Genomic DNA, 23465 nt, shown 5'->3' on the forward strand with positions numbered 1-23465 from the left:
TCACATTGAGTAAACACCCTGTTGTAAGTATCCTTGCTTCAAGTATACCTTTTCCAGAATTCCCCACTATCTGTGGCCCTCTACGAAATACTATTGATGTAAAGCTTTCTGTTATTTGATTTGGTTTGTAAGTTCCTTCTTTAGTTTTTTGTGTGTGTTTTGTTTTTTTTTTTACATAAAAAAAGTAAACATGGAAAATGCTCAAGGTACTTAAAGCTGGGGAAACTTGAAATTTTAAATTCTTCCCATAAAGGTTTTCTTGTCAAGTTCCTATCACTCTGATATGGTGGCGAAGAACTCAGAACAACGTGACTCATGACATCATTTCAAATAAACTACTTCTCTAAGACAAATACAGTGAAAGTCAAACTTAATAGAGTTAGGCCCCTACCAATCCCAGTAATACTTTCTATTATGAGTACTGAGAAGTAGAGCCAATTATTTCAAATAATACCTGCATGTTTCATGCATGTTTTTATTTGTCAAAGCATTTAAATCTAACAATCATATTTAAAAAATATTTGAATATTTGATTCTGCCAAATGAAGACTTATTGCGTCCTCTACAATACTTGCATTTTTTTTCTCCTGTGGTCCTAGGTATGTTAAGTATATTTTCTCTAATCTCTACCTTATTTAGTTTATTGTATAGGTGTGTTGGTTAAGCAAAACTATGTTACTCAGTTTTCACATATTCCATTGCTGCTATGATTTTGTCACATTCTGATATTTCTTGTGGCTAATAGAAGAATCTCATATAAGTATTTTATTCTCCACTGGCTGTGGCTTAGTCACCAGGAATTCAGAGTTAGAGTCAGTAAATATTTAATGCCTACTATGTGCCAACCATTATGCTAAGTGCTGAGAGTATAAAGAAGGTTCTTGCCCTCAGATCTTACAATCCAAAAAAGATTAGACACAAGAAGAAACTAAAAAGGAGTTGGACAAGAGAGTATCTTGCTTGAGGGCATGATGAAGTCCTGCAGCCAGGGTGGGAAATGATCTGAATAAGTATAAGTTACTGAGTTGATTTCATCTTGCAGGATAGTGAGTTTCTGAACATTGTGTAGTCCAGGCTAGAGCATTTGGATAGGAAATGATGAGATGAATGATTTGGGCACTCTCCTTATATGTAGAGGATCAAGGAGGAGCTTTTCAATATCCACCCTTCACTTTCTACAACCACAGTAAAGGGAATGGCCTCACAGGCAAGAGGTGCTGAGAAGGTATGAGTTTCAGAGTTGATTTCATTTTGTGGAATGATGGGTTTCTGGATCTCATGAAGTCATGATCATGAGTAATGTTGTGGAAAATGAAGTTGATTGACCTTTGTTGCCATAAAATAGATATTTCACAGGCATAGTACAGACTATATAAAATGACAACACATGATGTTTGAAAAAGCCATTTGAGAGTTTGCCAGTTTTGGGGAGAATCATAAGAATTCAGCTCTTCAGCAATGCAGAAAGACCTTTCATCTACCCCTGGGTAATACCTAGCTTGAAGTCCCAAGTAGTATAAAAACTATCTCCAGAGACAATGAACTAGAATATGCAGGGATTCTTAACTGAGGACTATTTGAGAGAAAAATAATCAGTTTAGAATAAAAACACTCATTTTCTGGTGCTTTTTAATCAGCATCTTTCCAACACTGCATGGATAGTGATTACCTTTTATGCAATTATAATCCCATCTTTTTAGTAATGATAGCTTCCCAACATGAAATTGGGACATTTTTATTTTATTCTTTTCGAAGGCTAAAAGTTCTCTCTTTGCCTTATTTCTTTTTATTGATCTCTATTAGATAATGAATGACTTTTTAAATTCCACATATAACACAAAAAAGAGGATTGTCTTTGAAGCTTCCATTTCATGTGATTTGTTTTTTAATAAAAATGTATAATAAATTTGGTGTTATTTTCAAAACTGTCCTGCTTGTCTCTGTGCTTACTTCTGATATTCTTTTGTTTATTTGAAAATATTTCCAAGACCCATCTTTGTTTTTTTTTTTTTTTTTGGTGTCACTATTGCTAAGGAAATAAATCCAAACCATGGTACTTATACCTTCAAGCAAAATGATTCCTTTACCTGGGAATGCCTGAAAATGTATATCTCTTTTTTTGTACCTTGTGTCTATCATCTCTGTGTCAGGATATGGATAACATGCTTTATCCTAGGCCTGGAGTTTCTAAAGTCTTTTAAAGTTCTTATTTATAATATTGCTATTATACAAATTGTTCTCCTGATTCTGCTGATCTCTGTGTCAAGTTATAAGGTCCAGGAATCTGAAATTTGCTCTTTTGTTTCTTATGGTACAATAATATTCCTTTACATCCACACCTTGTGGTTTTTGTGTATTTCCTGTGACTAAAAACCCTTCTAAGGCCTCTTGTAGAGTTTTTGATTTTCTTTCTTTTTTCCTCCTCCCTCTTACTTTCCCTTACAAGATCAAGACTTTTCCTTCCCTCTCTGATATATTTTTCCTCTTAACCTTCCTAGTACACCAACTTTTGCTTTTTATCTTGATATGTTTTCTACATCAGATTGTGTTCGTTTCATATGAGTAAGATTTATTTGATACCTATGCCTCCCACTCCCTCTTCCATGTTGTATACTCTTGTTCTCATATACTCTAATTATGATAAATAAATTTTACTCCTTTCTTCCTCCTGTCTATGATGATGGGTTTTTCCTTATTTTTCACTTCTTAAAATTTAGAAAAAGAATCATTTCTCTCCCAGATCCTGTTTTTTTTTTTTAATTGTCTCAATACCCTTTAAAGACTTACTTTCTCTCTTTTTGAGTCCCTAATAATTGTTTTTGGGGTTGCTTTGAAGATGAAGCCACTGTTTGATTTAGAAAATTATGATAATTAATGCTAATGAAGTGAGACAACTTTATTGTTGTTCTTTAGTCATTCTATTATGTCTGACTCTTCATACCCTACTGATTATCATAACATATCAGATCCTTCTATCATCTACCATTCCTACTGTCCAAGTTCTTGTTCTTCCATGACATTATTTAACCATCTCATCCTCTGTTGTTCTCTTTTCCTTTTGCCTTCAGTTTTTTCCAACATTCTCTTTTTGAATGATACTTGTCTTCTCATTATGTAGTCAGAGCATTTAAGCTTCAGCTTCAGTATCCAACCTTCCAGGGAATAATTACCTGAATTAATTTTTTTAAGTATTGACTGATTTGATTTCCTTGCTCTTCAAGAGACTCTCAAATGTCTTTTCCATCACCATAACTTAAAAGCATCAATTTCTGTATCACTCAGTTTTCCTTATTGTTCAGCTCTCATAGCCATACATTGTTACTAGAAAATCTCCAGTTTTAATTATATTGATCTTTGTTGACAAGATGGTGCTTCTGCTTTTTAGTATGTTATTTACATTTGCCATAGCTTTCTGTCCAAGACACAGATTTTAAAAAAAAGTTTTTTGTATTTTAATTTTATGCTTATAGTTGCCCTCTGCAGTCATCTTTGATCCCAAGAATAGAAAAATCTGACATTGCTTCCTTTTCTTCTTTCTCCCTCTGTTTGCCAGTAAGTGATTGGAAAAGTTGAGAAGATCTTAGTTTTTTGATGCTTGACTTCATGCAAGCTCCTTCACGCTTTTTGAGGCTTTTTGAGGAATTCTCTTAACTTTCTGTCATTAGAGGGTCATTGTCTGCATATCTGAGATTGTTGAGATTTCTCCCAGCAACTTTAGTTCTAGTTTTTGATTCATCTAGTTTGGCATTTCTTATTATGTATCTGCATATAAGTTATATAAAATGATAGCCTTTTCATACTCCTTTTCCAATATTGAACCAATCAATTTTTCCATGTTTAGTTTTAACATTTGTGTCTTGCTCCACATATAAGTTCTTCAGGATACAAGTAAGATGGTCTGGCATTCCCATCTGTTTCAGGGCTTGCTGCATTTTGTAGTGATCCTTACAAGACAAAGGTTTTAAGTAGTGTGAATTAGAAGTAGATATTTTTTGTTTTTATTGTTTGTTTTTTCTATAACTCCCTTGCTTTCTCCATAATCTAGTGAATGTTGGCAATTTGGCCTCTAGTTTCTCTACCTCTTTCAAAACCAGCCTGCTCTTCTCATAATTTTCAATTTGTGTATTATTGAAATCTAGTTGGCAGATTTTTTTCCCTTTTTTTATTAAAGCTTTTTATTTTCAAAACATATTCATGGATGATTTTTTCAACATTAACTCTTGCAAAACCTTGTATTCCAATTTTCCTTCCTTTCTCCCATCCCCTCCCTTATATGTCAAGTAATCCAATATATGTTAAACATGGCAAAAATATATATTAAATCCAACATATGTATGCATATTTATATAATTATTTTGTTGTATAAGAAAAATCAAATTAAAAAGGGAAAAAATGAGAAGAAAATAAAATACAAGCTACAACAAAAAATTGAAAATAGATCCATATTCAATTCCCACAGTCCTTTCTGTGGGTGTAAATGGCTCTCTTTATCACAAGATCCTTGAAACAGGCCTGGATCATCTCATTGTTGAAAAGAGCCACATCCATCAGAATTGATTATCGTATAATCTTGTTGTTGCAGTATACAATGATCTCCTGGTTCTTCTTATTTCACTTGGCATCAGTTCATGTATATCTCTCCAGACTTCTCTGAAATCATCCTGCTGATCGTTTCTTATAGAACAATAATATTTCATAACATTCATATACCATAAGTTATTCAGCCATTCTCCAACTGATAGTCATCCACTCATTTTCCAGTTTCTTGCCACTACAAAAGGGCTGCCACATAGTTTTCAGAATTTTAAACATAACCTTGTTGGCTTGGAAAAGGAACACAGTGATTCTGATATTTTGGAATATTCTTTGGCATTGCCTTTCTTTAGAATTGTGCCATAAACTGATTTTTTCCAATCCATTGGCCACTTATTGAATTTTTCAAATTTATTGGTATATTGAGTGTATCACTCAATCATATTTTAGGGTTTTAAATAGATTGTCTGGAATTCCTTCACCTCTACTAGCCTTATTGTTAGCAAAACTTCCTGTGGTCTACTTGGCTGCATTCTCCATGATGTCTGGTTCTAAATCAGTAATCACACCATTATGGTTATTGTAATGGTAAGATTTTTTTTTTTGTATAATTTTTTTTAATAGTCTTGCTACCTGTTCTTAATCTCTTCTACTTTTGTTAAATCTTTACTGTTGTGGTCTTTTATTGTACTCATTTTTGAATAAGACTTCGATATCTCTGATTTTTTTTGAAGAAGTCTCTTGTCTTTCCCATTCTCGTTTTCTTCTATTTCTTTGTATTGATCTTTTAAGAAAACTTTATCTCTCTTTGTTTTTCTCTGGAATTCTGAATTTAGTTGGGCATATCTTTCCCTTTCCCCTTTATCTTTCCATTGAAACAATAAGTCTCAATATCCAATTCCTTCTGTAAGCAATAATATGTTGCAAAATTCTGTAAGCAAAAAAAAGCAAAAAAACCCAAAAAACATGTGTGCATGAATATATATCTATGCAATACAAATATATCCATACATAAACATATATTTATATCTATATATCCTAGGGGTATACCACATATTTGAATATGTGTATCTGTATATACATATATGTGTGTGTGTGTGTGTGCCCGTGTGCATCTGTGTGCATACATATTTATATATTATTTAACCTATATTGAATTACTTGCTGTCTAGAGAAGGGGATTACGGGAAGGTAGGGAGAAAATTAGAACACAAGGTTTTGCAAAGATGAATGTTGAAAGTTATCTTTGCATGTATTTTGAAAATAATAAGCTATTATGAAAGAAAAAATGTGGCAATATAATGTAACTTTCTTAATCCAGAAGTGATAAAATGATGTTCATAGATGTTAAGAAAAGAAAATTTCTGTTTTCTTTTTGATACGTGTGTGTTTGTGTGTGTGTGTGTGTGAGTGTGTTTGACCTGGGATCAGGAAGACCTGAATTTAAATCTAGCCTCAGGTGCTAACTGTGGGAAAGTTAATTAATTGCTGTTTGTTTGAGTTTCCTCTATTATGGAGTGTACGTTTTTCTCTTGGGTAGAGTTTATTGCATTCATTGTGAATTCTCAGCACAGTGACAGTGACCTCATAGGAGGTGCTTAGGAAATGCATGCTGATTGATTTATTGCTATTTGGGAATGAATTTAGAAGGTGGGATTGTAGACAAAAATCTATGGTAATATTCAGCAGGAGATTTTTTTTGATGTTTGAAGTTGAAATGAGGAGAGCATTCAATGTTGGTCATAAAGGCGAGTTTTCAAATAAAAAACAACTCTTTTGAGAAACCATAATCACATGGCCTTGCTTTTTAAAATATCTGATTACAGACAGCTGAGAAACAGCCTTTAGTTGATGAATCAGGATTCATTGCATCCTGATTTTACATCATCCATCTGGTCTGATGAAGTGAGTGGTACAAGAGAGAGAAATCTGAGGCATATGGTGAATTTACTTGGCCAGGCAAGATTCCTCTTATTAAGCCCTTCTGTAAAGACACTTGTAACTCCTTCCTGAAAGACAGTATTAAGCTGACCAGATCTGCACTTTTTACTAAGCAATTCCGTTTAAATAAATAAATAAAACTTTAATGAAGCCTGACTTAATGAATCTTAAAATGCCTTCTCCAAAGAAGAAAACAACAATATTGGAGAAGGTAAAACATCAAAGTTGGCATTCCTGTGTATTATGCCCTTTATCAGCTCATCTGGCAACCAGTCTCTGTATTTCATTATCTGTAGGCTCTAACTTGAAGGTTTTGTTTGGATTATTTAAAGAAAAACAACTTTGGCCTCATAGAAAAACACACTATTTTCAGTATGGAGCCTGCTTTGGCCTTGCTCCTGACTCTTTGCTAAGCTCCTTTCACAGCACATTATTTTATGCCAAGTAAAGTACCTGTTGTAGCAGATGACTTTGATGTTATCTTTTGTAAATATCAGGGGAGACTAGGAGGGCCACATGCTAATCAAGGCTCACCAGCTTTAGCCCCATGTGCCCAGAGGGCAGAAATGGGTAACTGGAATAACTTTTTCCACGAAGTCCTGTTGAAGGGCCTCTTAATGCTTCTTAGGGATTTAGACTAGTAAGATAAAATTCTTGTTGCAGGACACAGTCATTGGCTCCTTTTCCTAAAAACTTTTAAAACTAAAAGTTATTTTTTTGGGTGTGTGTGTGTGTGTGTGTGTGTGTGTGTAAGTCTGTGTTTTACATGTGATGTTTTACTCATGCAAGTTCTCAGAATCAGCTGAATTCTCTTTTATTTGCTCCATTTTTCCAGAACTAGCAGACAAGTTTGGAGTTGGGGCTTTCTAGTTAGTCATTTAGTCAGATGCCAAATATATGCCAAACAATGTGCAAAGTACAGGGAGATATAAAAGAAAGGCAAAAATAGCTCTTATCCTTACTTTCTAATGGGGAACAGCACATTCAGATAAATAGATAATCTGAAAAACTTCTTACAAAAAAATGATGTTGATGCTAGGGGAAAAGGTAAGAGAAGGGGGGAAGGGGTGATAGAAGATAAGATAGTGGGTGGGATGGGTTAAAAAATACTAAGAGAGAGGGGGGAGAGGTGATAGGAGATATAGTTGGGGGTGGGTAAAAAAACACTACCAAGGACAGGGTGGAAAAGGAAATAAAAATATATACAGGTGCAAAAATAGGCTGGAGGATAATAGACAGCTGGTAATCATAACTGTGAATATGAATATGAATGGGATGAACTCTCCTATAAAATGAAAACAAAAAGCAGAGTACATTAAAAAAAAAAAAAAGAATTTATTCCAATAGTAGTCACTTAAACAGATAAAATTGATCTTCTGCTAGAAACCTTTGGGTTCAAGTCCTGGTTCTCATAGATATTACTGGTTGTCATGGGGTAAGTCTATTGTGACCTCTGGTCCTCAGTTTTTTTATTTGTGAAATGGGGAGAGAAGGTAGATGAGATGAAATCTAAAGGCTCTTCCAGCTGAAAACACTATTGTCCCATGATCCTTTCAAAGGCTTGCCCAAATCACATTGATCTCTCTTTAATCTGTTTCTCTTAAGATACCCCACTTTCAAAAGCATTAGAAGAATCTCATAAAGGTGAAATTACATAGTAGATTGCAAAAAAGAGAAAACATACATCTATATAAACAGAAATAGTTAACAATAATTTATAATTACATAGTGCTTTTGACTTTTTTATATCTTTAGCATTTAGCACAGTGTACGACAAAATAGGCATTAAATAAATGCTTATTGATTAATAATTTATTTCTTGAAATTAATTATTAAATGCTTCAGTAATAACAAATGATAGCATTTTTCTCCATCTTTCCATTATTCTATGTGTTTGTTTCTGTTTTCTCTGTTAATGATTATGATCTTCAGACCTGAAAAGACAGAATAGAAATGACTAATAATGGGGAGTTGAAACCCACAATAAACAGCAGACAGGAAGAGAATTTCTGTATACCTTTGATGAGTTTCAGTCAGCTGACCCATAAGAACTCCATTCCTTTAGTACTGAAAGGATTGGTGGGTATCATTGCTGAGCCCATTATGAGTGATCTTAAAAAGATAATGGGGGCCATGGGTACTAGAAAAGGACAAATGCCTCAGTTTTTAGTAAATGTATGTGTATCAGGAAAAAAAATGATCTTTGAGCCAAATCTTGTGGGAAATCAGAAAAGCTTCGAAGCTAAGGCACTCTGAGTTGGAGGGTAGATTGTTGCCCATAAGTAGATGATTATAAAATGCAGAGAATTTGGGAAGGGGGAGGAATAGAGCTTAGGATAAATAAGAAGCACTTTAAATGCCCCAAAGGGCATTTTTTTTGGAAAGTAATATATTTGATTTTTATATTTGATTGAGAAGTTTATTGAGTTAGGAGAATGATATGCCTTAAACATGCATGTTGAGAAGTTCTCTTTGGCAGTGGAGTAGAAGAGGATTGAAGTAGGAATTGAATTGAAGCAGGGAGACTAATTAGAAGAATCTTATAATAGTGTAGATGAAGTGATGAAGGCCTTTGAGAGAGTGGCATTTGTGTGTGGAGAAAAGGGCATGTGTGGTGTTCTCTTCTCTAAATTATAATCATTCTCCACGAGCAGGTTTCTTGGGAAGCGTCTGGAGGCAGGTTTAGTTTCAGTTCTGTTCAATAATCACCTCAAATGCAGCCAGCTGTTAAAGTCTAGATCCTTTATTTTCTCTTTCCTTCTCATGGGCTAGTTTTCTGGAGGCCTTCCGGATCTTGGTTTCAGTGTTCTCCACAAGACAATCTGCTACCTCTTCTCTGTCTTCCTTCGTTCAGCCCAACTGGATCCTGGCTTCTCAATCTCCCAGAGTGCTCTTTGGCCCTGAGAGCTTCTTGCTTATATGCTTCACGCTCAGTATACTCCAATCATTACACCACTAGGAAATCATTATTATTATTAGGATTAAATCAATGCTAAATTAGATTTAAACACTGTCTCCTAAATTCCATTTAGTACCTTGTTTCAAGTTCTGGCCTATAACATCTCTTTGTAGGATCGGATCAATTCTACTGTCTTAGTACTTTGTAAGAATCATAACAGGCATGTATATTAAAGGAACAGTAAAGCTCAAATTAGAAGTCAAGAAGGACAAATGTTACAGTCTTTACATACCTTGAGTAACAGTAGAAGGGAGAGGGTTTGGGGAATAGATTTTATTCTGTATTTGAAATTTTATTTTATTTTGAATTTAATTCAAAACATTAACTTTCTCTACTTTTCATCTCTTCAGTTAAGAAAATAGATGAGAGAGAGAGAGAGAGAGAGAGAGAGAGAGAGAGAGAGAGAGAGAGAGAGAGAGAGAAAGAGAGAGAGAGAGAGAGAAACAGAAGGAGAAACAGAGAATGAGAACAAAACTTTTCTAACAAATATACATAATTGAACTAAAATAATTCCATCTTTGTCAGGAGTTTATTGGTATAGATTATCAGTCTCTGAAATCATGTTTGATCGTTGCATGATCATAATTCTTAGATCTTTAAAAATAATTTGTCTTTATAGTGTTGTATAAATTATTCTCTTGATTCTGTTCACTATATCAGTTCATTCAGTTCCCCATGAGTTTCTCTGAAATGTTGAATAATTTCATACAGAATAATCACATTCTATAACATTTATATACCACAATTTTATTAGTCATTCCCAAATTGATGAATATCCCCTTGGTTTTTCCTTCTTTGCAACTACAAAAAGGACTACTTAGAGATCTTTTTGAATCCTTTCCCTCTGATCTCTTTCAGCTATAGGCCTAGTATTGACATTACTGGGTCAAAGACTGCACAGTTGAGTGGCTTTGGGGATATGGTTTCTAAATTTTGAGAATGATGAGGCCAATTCATAGTTCCATTAATGTGTTCAATTTCGCATAGCTTTTCTAACATTGATAATTTTTCATTTTTGTTATCTTTGACAATCTGATAAGTATGATAATAGTATATCAAGAGTTTTTCCAATTTGCATTTCTCTAATTATTAATGATTCAGACAGAACATTTTTTCATGTGGCTATTGGTAATATGGATTTTTTACTTTGAAAACTTATGTTGATCTGTTTTCTACTATGGAATCACTCTTATTAGAAACTTGACAGTTCATTATGTATCTATGTCATCTTTTATATCTAAATCACATATCTATTTGGAATTGATCTTGGTATATGGGCATGAATTCTGTTTTAGATTGGTTGAATTTGAAGCATTTTATGGGACATTTAGTTCAAAATGCGCAAAATAAATCTGTGACTTTGAAACTGGAATTCAAGGTAGAGAAAGGTTGAATAAATAATAGGTCTGGAATTTGTTGGCATAGTGATGATAATTGAACCCATGAGCACTGATGAGATAGATAGGAAAAAGAGAAGGTAACCCAAGCCTTATACTCCTAGTGAGTGAGTTTGACAAAGATGAAGATTCTTCAGAGTCTTGAGAAGGAATAGTCAGACACATAGGAGGAAAGGCAGGAGTATCATGATAGTGAAGACAGACTGTCCAGGAGGAAGAGTGGTTGAAGATAATATATAAGACTAAGGGTCAGAGAGCCTTGTCCAAGACTACAAAGTCCTATCCTGATTTCTCCCTATGGAAAACGTATCTTGAGTGTGAGATGTTTTTCATCATCAAGAATAATATAAAGATTAGTTGAAATTAAATCTTTAAACAAATAATCTTGAGGCCTAAACATTACAAGTGAGAAGATGTGTGTGTGTGTGAATATATATAGATATTGATATATAGATTAGATATAGATATAAAGATAGCTTTGCTTTTCATTATAAAAATTTCATTCAAACATATCTGAATATAACTGCTTACTCAAATCTATGATATAAAAGGTAGCATAGAAATATCTCTCCATTGTTATAGTATCCATGTAGTCCAACCTCCTCATTTTACATGAAGAAACTAAAGCCTGTGTAGAGAGGGGTAGAAAAGTAATGACTGGTCCAGGGTTACTCAGAGGGTCATTATCAAAGGTAGGAATCGAACCCAAGTCTTCGAGCTCTCTTTCTACTGCCTTCTAAAGAGAGAACTCATGGGTTATATCAAGAGTTTGAATTTTTTTAATTTTTAAGTATTTCAAGATAAATACTTTCAAATAATTATTAATTTAGAGCTTTTCAGCTCAAATTTAAGCTCTGGTCCTTAGAAGTTATCGAAATTATCTCATTTTACAAATGAGAAACTGAGGCATCTCTAAGCCTTGTCCAAGATCGCACAGATTCTAATCCTCAGTATTAGTTTGAGCCTGTACTGCTGAGTCTTGCCACGGTCCATGACCATAGCCTCCCTGCCTGATCAGCCAGTGTTTATGGGGAAGGGATGTTCAGGCAGAAATGCCCCAAGTGAGCAGCAGGAATGTGAAAATGGACTCATGTGTGTTAATTATTGAATGTTGAAGTGGAATGGGATTTTTTTTGCTTGTAAGCAGTGATTCCATTAATTTTCTCTCTCTTTTTTCTTTCCACAATAGGTTTATTTCCGGACAGTAGAACTTATAGAGGCTCCAATAGCTGGGTCCTCTGGCTTAAGTTTCTACTTCAAAATTAATGGACTTCCCATATTTATCAAAGGATCTAACTGGATTCCAGCAGATTCCTTCCAGGATAGAGTAACCTCAGACTTGTAAGTTAGAATTCATTGTCTATTGTTCGTTTTTCAATGTGATATAAATTGTCTTTAAGAGTCCATCATTTATTCATACTACTATGCTAGGATAACAGTACAAGGAACTGATACTTTGAAACATAATAAACCTTGTCTTTAGGCACACATTTAAACCATCCCAGTGAGGTGAATCATAGCAATTTTCTTTCTAGAGAAAATTCCATAATTTCTTTAGCCATTTGCTTATATATTTAGCTATTTTAGAGAACATTGCCCTCTGTGCTAATCCACAATTTGAAAAACTGGTTTCTAAATAGTCAAAAATTCTCTGTGCATTTTGTTATTTTTAAAATGATTTAAAAATTAGTTTTGGAATAAATCTTCCCTCTATTTTCTGAATGAGGCTTGTCTTGTACTTTGACCTTGAAAATGGAAATTAAATTATTTTTTTAAATTGATGAAAAAAACTTGTAGGTAAATTACATTGAGTTCATTAGCTTTAAAAAAAAAATATGGAGTTAGAAACATTTGTTGTAGGGGCAGCTAGATGGTGAGATATATAGAGCACTAGTCTTGAAGTTAGGAGGACCTGAGTTCAAATCTGGCCTCAGATACTTAACTACTTACTAGATGTGTTATTCTGGTCAAGTCACTTAACCCCAATTGCCTCACCAAAAATAAATGAGAAAGAGAGAGAGAAAGAGAGAGAGAGAGAGAGAGAGAGAGAGAGAGAGAGAGAGAGAGAGAGACACATTTAGTTGAAATTATGGAACAGGTTCTCTCCAAAGTTTCTGTTACATTAAAATGAATATGCTCATTATAATATTGAGATATTTTTTCTTAGTCAAACATGACTTTGAAATGCAACATATCATTTGGTTAGTATCCTTGTGGTTGGTATTTATCAGATGCTTCACAGTAACTTCCTCTATTGTTATTAAAATATATTTCTATTTTATCATTTCCATAATAGATCAAGCTCTTAAGGCGTCATGGTCAGGAAGCTTTTTTTCTTCTTTTGATAGATTTTCATGAATGGAAATAGTTACCTGTGCAAAGAAGAGCATATGAGTTTCTGTCCCAGTTCAGCTTTCCTCATTTTCTCTCCTGTCCTGAACCTTTATTTATTTATTTATTTATTTTTAATTTTTTTGACAAACTTCAACTAGAGTACATGGTTTCTTATACCATATAGAATAGAAAGGGTTGTATGTGAAATTGGGAATTTCTGTTATATGTGACTTGCCTTCCTTTTAAAATGTATAATAAATTCAGTATGTTACTTTCAAAAATGTCCTGCTTGTTATGTGTTATTTCTTCTGGCATTCTTTCTGTGTATTTCAAAAACAAGTTTAATGACCATTTTTTCTTTTTGTTTTTTTTTCTCTTTAGGTGACAGCCATATCCCTAGCTTCTCTCTTCCTTCCCATCCCCCAGATTGAGAAAAAGAGAAAAATAAAATCTTTGTAATAATTTTATGTAGTCAAGTAAAACAAGTTTCCATATTGGCTGTGTCCAAAAATGAGTGTCTCACTCAGTAACATGGGTCCATTCCTTTTTTGTTAGGAGGTGGGTAGCATGTTTCATCATCATTCCCTTGGAATCTTACTTGGTTATTACATTGGTCAATTTCTTAGTCTTCTATAGTTATTTATCTTTATAATATTGTCAGTCAAATAATTCTCTCGATTCTGCTCACTTTGCTATGAACCAATTCACATAAGTCTTCCCATGATCCCTTTTATTATTTCTTAGAGTACAGTAATATTTCAATTGGCATATCTTGTTCATCCAGTCCTCAGCTGATAGAAACCCCTTGGTTTCTAGGTCTTTCTATAACAAAAATAGCTGTTATGAATTGAATGAGTGAAGCATTTGTTAAGCACTTTTTATATGCAAAGCACTGGAGGTATAAATAGAAAAGACTTCTCTTGTCATGGTTCTCATACTTAATGAATTATATATATATTTTTGAATTAAAGAGACCTTTTCTTCTTTTGATTTCTTTGGGATATAGGTTTAGTAGTGGTTGGTATTGCTGAGTGAAAACCTATGTATAGTTTAGTGACTTTTTGTGTATGACATTGCTTTTCAGAATGACTGGGACAGTTCATAGCTTTATCAGCAGTACTAAAGTATACTTGTTTTTGTTGCCCCTTTGTCCTTTTTTGGATTATTTTTGCCAATCATATGTATTCCTGAAATGGAACCTGAATTTTTAAAATTTAACTTTCAACATTGAATGATTTAAAATATGTTTTCATTTATATTTTTTCTTTGGAAAACCACTTATTTATATCTTTTCACCATTTATTTGTTAGAGAGAGGCTTTTGTACTTAAAAATTTGGAATTAGTTCCTTATATGTCATATGTATGAGATTTTTGTCAGAGAAACTTTCTACAAAGATTACTTAATTTTTTTCTTCCTCAATAATTGTTTCTCCCCAGATCAGCTTTCCAACAAGGTGTCTAGATCCATTCCTGAGCTATCTCTTGTAGATTTATGGGAGATATTCCCAAATTAACTGGATGGGCCTCTTTCTTGGTATGATTGGTTATGTGGTAGGTTGAAAGAAGACAAGATAGAGTAGAAACTCATTAAAGACAGATACTTTAGGAAGGCTAATAAAGAGATAAGTCCTCATGTCAGAGTTTTGGATTTATCTGCTAACTTATACTATGTTTCCTTTCAATTGATATTTCAGCACATTGGGAATATATTCTATAGCCAGGTTCCTCCCTGCAATGGTCCACCCAGAATCCATCTGAGTTGCTTGACTGATCACAAGACTTAGATGATATGGGAGTTACTAATTATTTTCCATCCAATGAGATAAAGGATCCCCAGGCCCATGATATTTCTTGCTTCTATTCCTTAGAGATCCCTGGCACTGTCATCTAACCTACTGATGCAGTTAAGGACTCTTGGACCCTGCCATCCACTTCACTGCTGTACTCTTAGGACTTCCCAGTTCTTTTTATAAACCCTGTAGCTAAGCTTTCTTTTATGTGTTGCCTCCTCTAATTAATGTATAATTTCCTGGAGAACAGAGATCACCTCTCTTTTTCTTTTTCCATCCATAACACCTAGCACAGTGCCTGGCATGTAGTAAACTTTTAATAACTACTTTTTATTCATGCATTATAAGTGTAAGACTTCTTTGTAGTGCAGGCATAAATGTATTATATGCCTCTGCCAAGATTTGAATTTTTGTTTTTATTTTTTATTTGGAAGGTTACTTGAAGTCTAGTTATTCATTCATTCTACAGTGTTCTCATTTTCATATCAGAAGATATTTACTTTTTACTCCGGTCTTCCACAGGATAAATTATGTCCATCAGTGGAATACCTAGTTATTCTTTTATTTCTTTTCTTTTACAAGTTATTAAACTTGTTATTAAACAAGTGCTTAAAAAACCCATTTCTGTCACTTCCTAATGAAATCATAGAAAGTATAGTTAAACCTCAGAATAGCAAAACATTGGCTCTGTCAGTGTTTGCCTCATTTTCCACATAAATTATACTAACTCTTTAAGAGTTAGTGTTTCTCTGAAGTCATTCCTGGAACCTGCACTGATAAAAATTTTCATTTACCTTATTGTGATCATCATGTAAACTGCTTTCTTGTTACTTTCTCTTTATTTTGCTCAACATCAGATTACACAGATATTCCCCTGTTTCTCTGAATTATTCATGTTCATTTTTTTATGGTATAGTAATGTTACATTAGATTCATATATCATATTTTGGTTTACATAACTCTTTAATCAGAAGGTACCCAATATGTTTGCAGTTATTTTGCTATTTTGAAAAGTACTACTGTCAATATTTTGGCTTACTGAGATTTTTCCCACTGTCTTTGACCCTCTTAGGATATATGACTTAAATCATTATATCTAGATCAAAGGTCAGGTACGTTTTTGTGACTTTTCTACTATACTTCCATATTTTGCAAAATTCCATGAACAGCTCCACCATTGATGTGAAGTGTTTCTCTCTTCTTACAACCCCTCCAAGATGCAACATTTTTTTTCTGTATTAATCTGATGAGTTCTAGGTAAAATCTCAGAGTTGTTTTAATTTCATCCCTTATTATTAGTTTTTTTTTGTTCTCATTTTTTTTTTTTTACAGATTAACTTTTGAATAATTATAGGACTTACTTAATTTGTTGTGCTTTTTCAATTTTTTCATATTGTATATTTATTATGTTTCATATTTGTAGGTTTCAGAATTACTTATATTTAATTTTCTGTTTTGCCATAGATTACGACTTCTTTTGCAATCTGTTGTGGATGCTAACATGAATACTCTACGAGTTTGGGGAGGGGGTGTTTATGAGCAAGATGAATTCTATGAAATCTGTGATGAACTGGGACTAATGGTACATATATATATATATTTTGTGTTTGTCCTTTTGTGTTTTTCAATTCTATACAAATTTCTATTGTGATTTTATTAGTCATTTTTGTAAAGTTCTTATTTTAAAATGTGTTCAGAAAAAGATTTTTGCTATTAGAAATGAACTTCAGAAATCTCTCAATCCCAAAGTATTTGTTGAATATCTACTTTGTAACTAGGACAGGCCATAGATAGAAAATAAATAGGCATAAGACATAATACCTAACTATAATACAAAGAATTTACAATCTAGTTAGAATGGCAAGGTACATATACCCAAGCCCATAAGCAAATGGTTTTGCTTTAGGCTTTTAGATCAACCACCAATGAACTTGAACAAATGTTCTCTATAAGAACGACTTCTGGGTACCCAGAATTAAACTGGAAAATTTCTTCTCTCCTTTCTTTCTCCTTTACTAATTTGTTATTATAATAGAGGATAAAAATCTAAGTTCTATTTAGCTAGTTGATGTCAATATTTCTGAAATATGTCTGTTTGAATATTCTATAATTCAGTACTTTATCGTTGCTGTATCACTTGTCCAGCTCCTTTACTGGTTGTTCATATGTTTGGGGATATTATTATGCCACATCTCCTACAATCTACATTGATTTACAGTCTACTTTAAATTTACAACACAATTGTTCATTGCTATTTTGGTCACTTGCAAAATATCTAAAAAAATAAAATTAGGGAATAGGATAGGATAAATTAAAATACAGCTGGAGTGGTACATGAGGGATTTGAGAGGAAAGAGACCACTGTGGCCTGGAGTTCTTAGAGGAAAAACTCCTGTAAAGAGGATATAACACAGAGATAGGCCCCGGGAAGAGTACAAGTTTCAACCAAAATCACAAAAGTAATGTTTGAGGTGGTATTGGAGCAGGTGGTATTGGAGCTCTGGTCCCCTGAGTTAGAACTAAGCCCAGGCAACCTGGGCCAACCAAATATTTATTTAACTCTAGTCCTCTATAAGTCAATTCAGTGGTAGTAGATTATGAATAGAGAACTGGCAGAGTCATTCAAATGCTGCCTTAGACATCTACTGGCTGTATGATCCACTTCCTTACTGGAGAGTTCTTTAAGACTTTAGGGAATCAGAGAACAGCCATTAATCTGTATTAATAAAGAGTTGCATCAACAGCATGTAATACTATACCAAAGAAATGATGACTCAGCCCTTGCAAGAGCAAGTGAAAGGAAGGAAGAAAGAAAAAGAGAAAGAGAGACGGACAGACAGAAAAAACATCCAGAGATAGAGAGAAACAGAGACAGAGAAACAGAAAGAGAGAGAGAGACAGACAGACAGACACAGAAAGAAAGAGGGTAGGAGAGGGAAGGAAGGAAGAGAGAATTAAAAAAAAAAGAAAAGAAAAACAATACTAGTGGATGTGAAAACACAACAATAGAAAATGATACCAGCCTTTACAGAGACTACAATCAAATAAAAAGTCCATGACATGTCCAGATATAAGGATAAGCTAAACTAGAATGTGACTAAACATAGGAGGTCCAGAATGCGATAAAAAAATCTGGGAGTTCACTTTGAGTTGAGGAAGTCAGGAAAGCTTTTTTAAGCCTCTATTTTAAAAAATAAATGTTTATTGATGTATTTTGTTTGCATTGTCTCTATTTCCTCCTTTATCCTTCTCTTTCTCTTTTGTCTTTCCTTTCTCAGAGAGCTATTATGTAACAAAGTTTCTTTTTTTGAAGAAAAAGGCAGGAGAGGGGGAAATAAGCAAAATCAGTTAAAACATCAAAAAAAAACCTATCATCATATTCAGTATTTTATAACTATGGATCTTCCCAGAAGAATTGGAAGAAGTGTCTTCTCATATCTTTTATTTTTAAGGAAGCCCTTTATAGAGAAAGTATTATCTGAGCTGGACCTTAATTAAAGGGAAGGGTTGTAACAAGTGAAATTGAGGAAGAAATATGTTTTATGCATAGAAGACATACTTAAATGAGTGTATGGGGTAGGGGTGAGTACAATTCAGGGTTGGTGACCATCTACTAGGCAGAGGGATGCTAACACTTTTTTTTAAAAATTGTAATATAACATATTTAAATGTATGTATTTGGTAGCTTTCTGAAGGACAGCTTGACAAGGTAAGATATTGGAAGTTAGTGGACTATTGGAATCCATTCATTTTTTCAGTAGACATGTTATATACTTGATTCTATGGAGTGGCTTAGGTTACAAAGAAATCAAAAAAAATCCCAGTCCTTGCCCTCCAAGTGTTTACATTCTGTCAAGGAAAATAACAGATTCACTTAAGTAAATGCAAAGTAATTAAAAGGAAATTTAAGAAAATAAGGAGGCATAGGAAAAATCAAGAAAAATTTATACAGGAAGTAGTTAGAACATAATTTAAGCTTTGAAGGAAGTAAGACATTTTAACATCAGAGAGAGAGAGGTACTGCATGTCTGGTGTGGGGGAGATTGTGCACAGAGATCTTGGGAGATGAAATGTCATGGATGAAGAACAGAAGACCAATTTAGATGGAATGTGAGGTTTGTGAAGGGGAGTAATTATGTCACAGGTCTGGAAAGGTAGGTTGGCACTAGATTACGAGAGACTGTAAACATTAAATGGAAATGCCAATAGACAGTTGTTAACACAGACTAACAGTGAGAGGATGTGCCAAATTTGGAGTTATATATCTGTGTATCAACTGCATGAAAGTGTTATAGGAATTGATGATTTGACAGCCTGAACTACTGTGTGAATGGAGTGAAGGGGATGATATGAGGGCGATTAGGGCAGCAGAATCCATTGAATTTGGCAACTAATCACTATGGGAAACTGGGAGGAGAGGCAGCTTTAGGGGTTAAGACTGATTTGAGTTTCTTGAGTTCCAGGTGTAGATGTGCACAGGTATTTGGAAATGTAGGGTCTTTGGCTCTTGGGAGAAACTGGGTTTAAAATCATCAACATGAGTGATAACTGAAATTGTGAGAGTAGTTAAGATTGTCAAGGCAGAAGAGGAAAATGGAATACAATTTAGCATTTAGGGCAGGAGGTCTTTACCTAGCATCTGTGAACTTGTTTTGATAACTGTACTCTCCTTTGTCATCCTTTACATTTTATTTTTTGTATTTAAAAACATCATTCTGACAAGGGGTGCATAGATTTCACTGGATTGCAAAGGGATCCATGACATAAAAAACGGTTAGGATGTTCTGGTATTGTACATCCTTGTGGGTAAAGGAGAAAAAATACCAAATTACACATTAGTGTTTAAATGTGTTAAATTGTATATTCCACAGGAATATATACTAAGTTTATTCTTGAATTAAAGAGCTTGAGAAAGATCTTTATTTTTTCTTAAAAAATGATGAAAGATAAAAGGTATTTATCTCAGTTAATTCAAGAAACAAAAATTATCCATTGAGTTCCTGGCACAAAATAAGCACTGGAAATACAAAGACAAAATGAAATTTTCTCCTCCCTTAGGGAGCTTATATTTCCTTTAATTATACCTATAGGAGACATAGTTGTTCAGATCTTTCATAAGCCATAATCAAGGATTCTTTCATTGTTTACACAGTAGTGGCAAATATGTTAACTGAAAGCAATATATCCATCAGTGAAAAAATTGCTTGAGTGTCGGCTTTGCAAATCAAACCTATAAAATGTTAGCAAATATAAGGCATTGACATTGAAGAGCAGAAGGAAAATCATCAACTTGAACATTGTTTAGGATTGTTGCTTTTGAGCCAATTTAGCAAATCATTGGGTTAAGTGTGCTTGGGGATGTAGTGGGAAAATATCTAGTAGTTGGGGGACTAGAGGTCACAGGAAGGACCAAGACTAAATCTGATATGAATGAGGCAGATAAGAAGTGGAGGTTTGGACAAAAACTGAAATTTCAGAATTCCAGATCTTAGAGAAAATCTAAGTGTCACAGTTGGTGAGATCTGAGATGTGATTGTACCAGTGTGTAAATTAATGAATGATGAAAAAAGAGTTTGTTGGAACACAGGATATTAGGTAATTTGTCTGGTGAAGTTGTGAAAGGAATATTTTGAAGTACTGAAACTCATTGGCAAAGCATGTGGTAGAAAAAACATTGACCAGGTATTAAAGGTATTGGAAAAGATATGAGATTGATGATATTGGTAGATGACATCATCTAGCTTAGAGAGAGGTGGTATATGCCAAGTTGCATAGGGTTTGAAACATAAAATGTCACTGAGGGGTGATGGTGAAGAAATAGCAGGAAATAAGGAAGATATTTACCCTTCCTCTCTTGATGCTTTGAGTGAGAAGGAGAAATGAGGAAATGATGGTTTTTTCTTTTTTTTAAATTTGTTTTTATCATATTAGTTTATAAATCATTGTTGGGAGAGAAAAAGAGCAAAAGGGAAAAACCATGGGAGAGATAAAAAAAAAAAAACATAAAAAAGAAGTGAACATAGCATGTATTGATTTACATTCAGTCTCCTTAACTCTTTTTCTGGATGCAGATGACATTTTCTGTCTAGAGTGTATTGGGAGTGCTTTAGTTCACTGAACCACTGAGAAAAACAAAATCATTTATAGTTGATCATCACATATTCTTGCTATTACTGTGTACTGTGTATTACTGTGTATTCCTGGTTCTGCATCAATTTATTTTAGTTTAGTTCAGCATCAGTTCATCTAAATCTTTCCAGGCCTTTCTATAATCAGCTTATTCATCAGTTTTTATAGAACAATGATATGCCATTATCTTCATATACCACAACTTGTTCAGCCATTCCCCAATTGATAGGCATTTGCTCATTTTCCAATTCTTTACTACCACAAAAAGAACTGTTACCAACATTTTTGCACATGTGGGTCCTTTTCCCTCCTTTATGATTTTCTTGGAATACTGACTCAGTAATGACACTGTTGGGTCAAAGGGTGTGCACAGTTTTATAGCCCTTTGGGCATAGTTCTAGATTGCTCTCCAGAATGGTTGGATCATTTTATAATTCTACCATTAATGCACTAGTGTCCCAATTTTCCCATATCTCTCCAAAATTTATTATTATCTTTTCCTGTCATCTTAGCCAATAGGAGAGGTGTGAAATGGTACCTCAAAGTTGTTTTAATTTGTAGGAAATAATGGTCTTCTCAGAGGGGGTTATGAAAGATTTGTTAAACTCAAGGGAGAGCAAATGAAATGACTTTTCTTATATGTCAAATTTAAAAGTATTCAGAAGGATAGAATTAATGAAGAGCTAGAAACTAGTAAAATTTGATATTGTTAAATTTGTTGGACCAGATTTAATTATTGGGATTTTTTAAATCTCTGAAGTCATTTTCCATTTGTGTGGGACTTGACTAAGCCTGAGTTAGCTTGAGTTGAATAATGATAAAAATATAAAATGTTAAAGTAGACAAGGATTTGCGTATTTTGAATTTTGTAGGTTTTGTGTCATAAAATCTTTTCCCAATTTAAACAAAGAAATGAATAACTTTTGTTTCTGCAAGATCTTGGCCTTTAATATCTCAGAGAAGCCACATAGTTCTCCATCTCAGCTTCATCATGAAAATAGAAGATGAGGAAATAAAGAAAATTAGATAAAATGGAGGAAGATTTCTTCTTTTCCATCTGGTGTTTCCATTCTGAAGCCTTCTTTTTCTTTTTTTTTTTTTCCTTGCTAAGGCAATTGTGGTTAAGTGACTTGTCCAGGGTCACACACGAAGGAAATATTAAGTCCAGATTTGAACTTAGGTTCTTCTGACTTCAGGGCTGATGCTCTATCCACTACATCACCTAGCTGCTCCTTTCTTGTTCTTTTTAATCTCTTCCATCTTCTTTTTTAACTTCTATTTTTGGGATTCCTGCTTCAGTTTCAAATAATTACAGATTGAGCTTTTAACCATTAGATTGGTCCTTAATGAGTTCTTTGCAGGCGAGAACTATAATTGATTTCTTTTTTAATTCATAAAATAATGTTTTCCATAAAATCCTACTTACTGTGCTAGAGGGAGAGGGTAAGAGAAAACAAATCAGGAAATACCAGGCAGAGTAGTATGCAGAATAATGGTACTCTATATTTTGGGACCTGCCATGGTAGCAGTGAAAGCCTGGTCCTGAAATGCTAGCCAGTTGAACTCTAGTAATGCTACAGTGATACCTCTATAGTAAGATGAAATTCCTTCCATGAATTTAGGAAATATTATAGGCAGGGCACCATAGGATAGTAGGCTGGTCTTAACCATGCTGGTCAGCTTATAAAGGACAGCAGAGTGAATAGTTATCTTTTGTGTTCTGATACCACAAGAAGAGAAGATATAGATACATCAGAATGAATCAGAAATGACAGCTTCACTTGCTGGGCAATGATGAAAAATAATAATAACTTTATCTTTATGCCTGGAAATAAGAGCTGAAATCATAGTAAATTTTGAAGAGAGAAACTTGTAGATTCTGAAGTGTTTGGAAATCTTCTCTTGATATAGACTCTAGGAATTATATCTTAAAATGAAAGGGACGCTAAACAGCATCTGTTTATCTCAACATTGATATCTCAAATGATTTGAGAAAGAAGATGGGCTTACCTTAAGACTAGAATTCTATAAATCTCTTTTAAAATTTGCCAGGATGAATTAGACTAGTAGAATATGAACACTAGAACAGTAACAAAAGATAATGGCCATAGCCATCATAATTGAATATCATCCTCAGCATTTTTGATAGAATATGTAAAAACATTTCAGGACCCCTACACTGCCATCTACATGGCAGCCATTACCATGGCAAGAACCATTGAAGTAAAGTTAAACTCATGAAAGAAAGAATACCATAAAGATAGCTTTTGCAGAAAACTATATCAGAAGAGATACCAGAGAGTATTGGAAATGTGTGGGAAACCATATTACTGTTAGTACACTCATCAAAAAACTTGAATACCAAGAAACAAGAAACATGG

The 23465-nt window shown here is 33.8% G+C and overlaps 1 protein-coding gene across 3 annotated transcripts in view; it reads left to right on the forward strand.

Annotated features, from left to right (window-relative positions):
• Nucleotides 1-23465, forward strand: part of MANBA (mannosidase beta) — a 118838-nt gene that overhangs the window by 47827 nt on the left and 47546 nt on the right. For all 3 annotated transcript variants that reach the window (XM_051964179.1, XM_051964178.1, XM_051964177.1), the window contains exons 8-9: nucleotides 12020-12171; nucleotides 16420-16537. In XM_051964179.1, the coding sequence (XP_051820139.1) occupies nucleotides 12020-12171; nucleotides 16420-16537 (270 nt within the window). The remainder of the gene's footprint in view (nucleotides 1-12019; nucleotides 12172-16419; nucleotides 16538-23465) is intronic.

The sequence above is a fragment of the Antechinus flavipes genome, chromosome 6 (genome assembly GCF_016432865.1).
Source record: "Antechinus flavipes isolate AdamAnt ecotype Samford, QLD, Australia chromosome 6, AdamAnt_v2, whole genome shotgun sequence".
Lineage (NCBI taxonomy): Eukaryota > Metazoa > Chordata > Mammalia > Dasyuromorphia > Dasyuridae > Antechinus > Antechinus flavipes.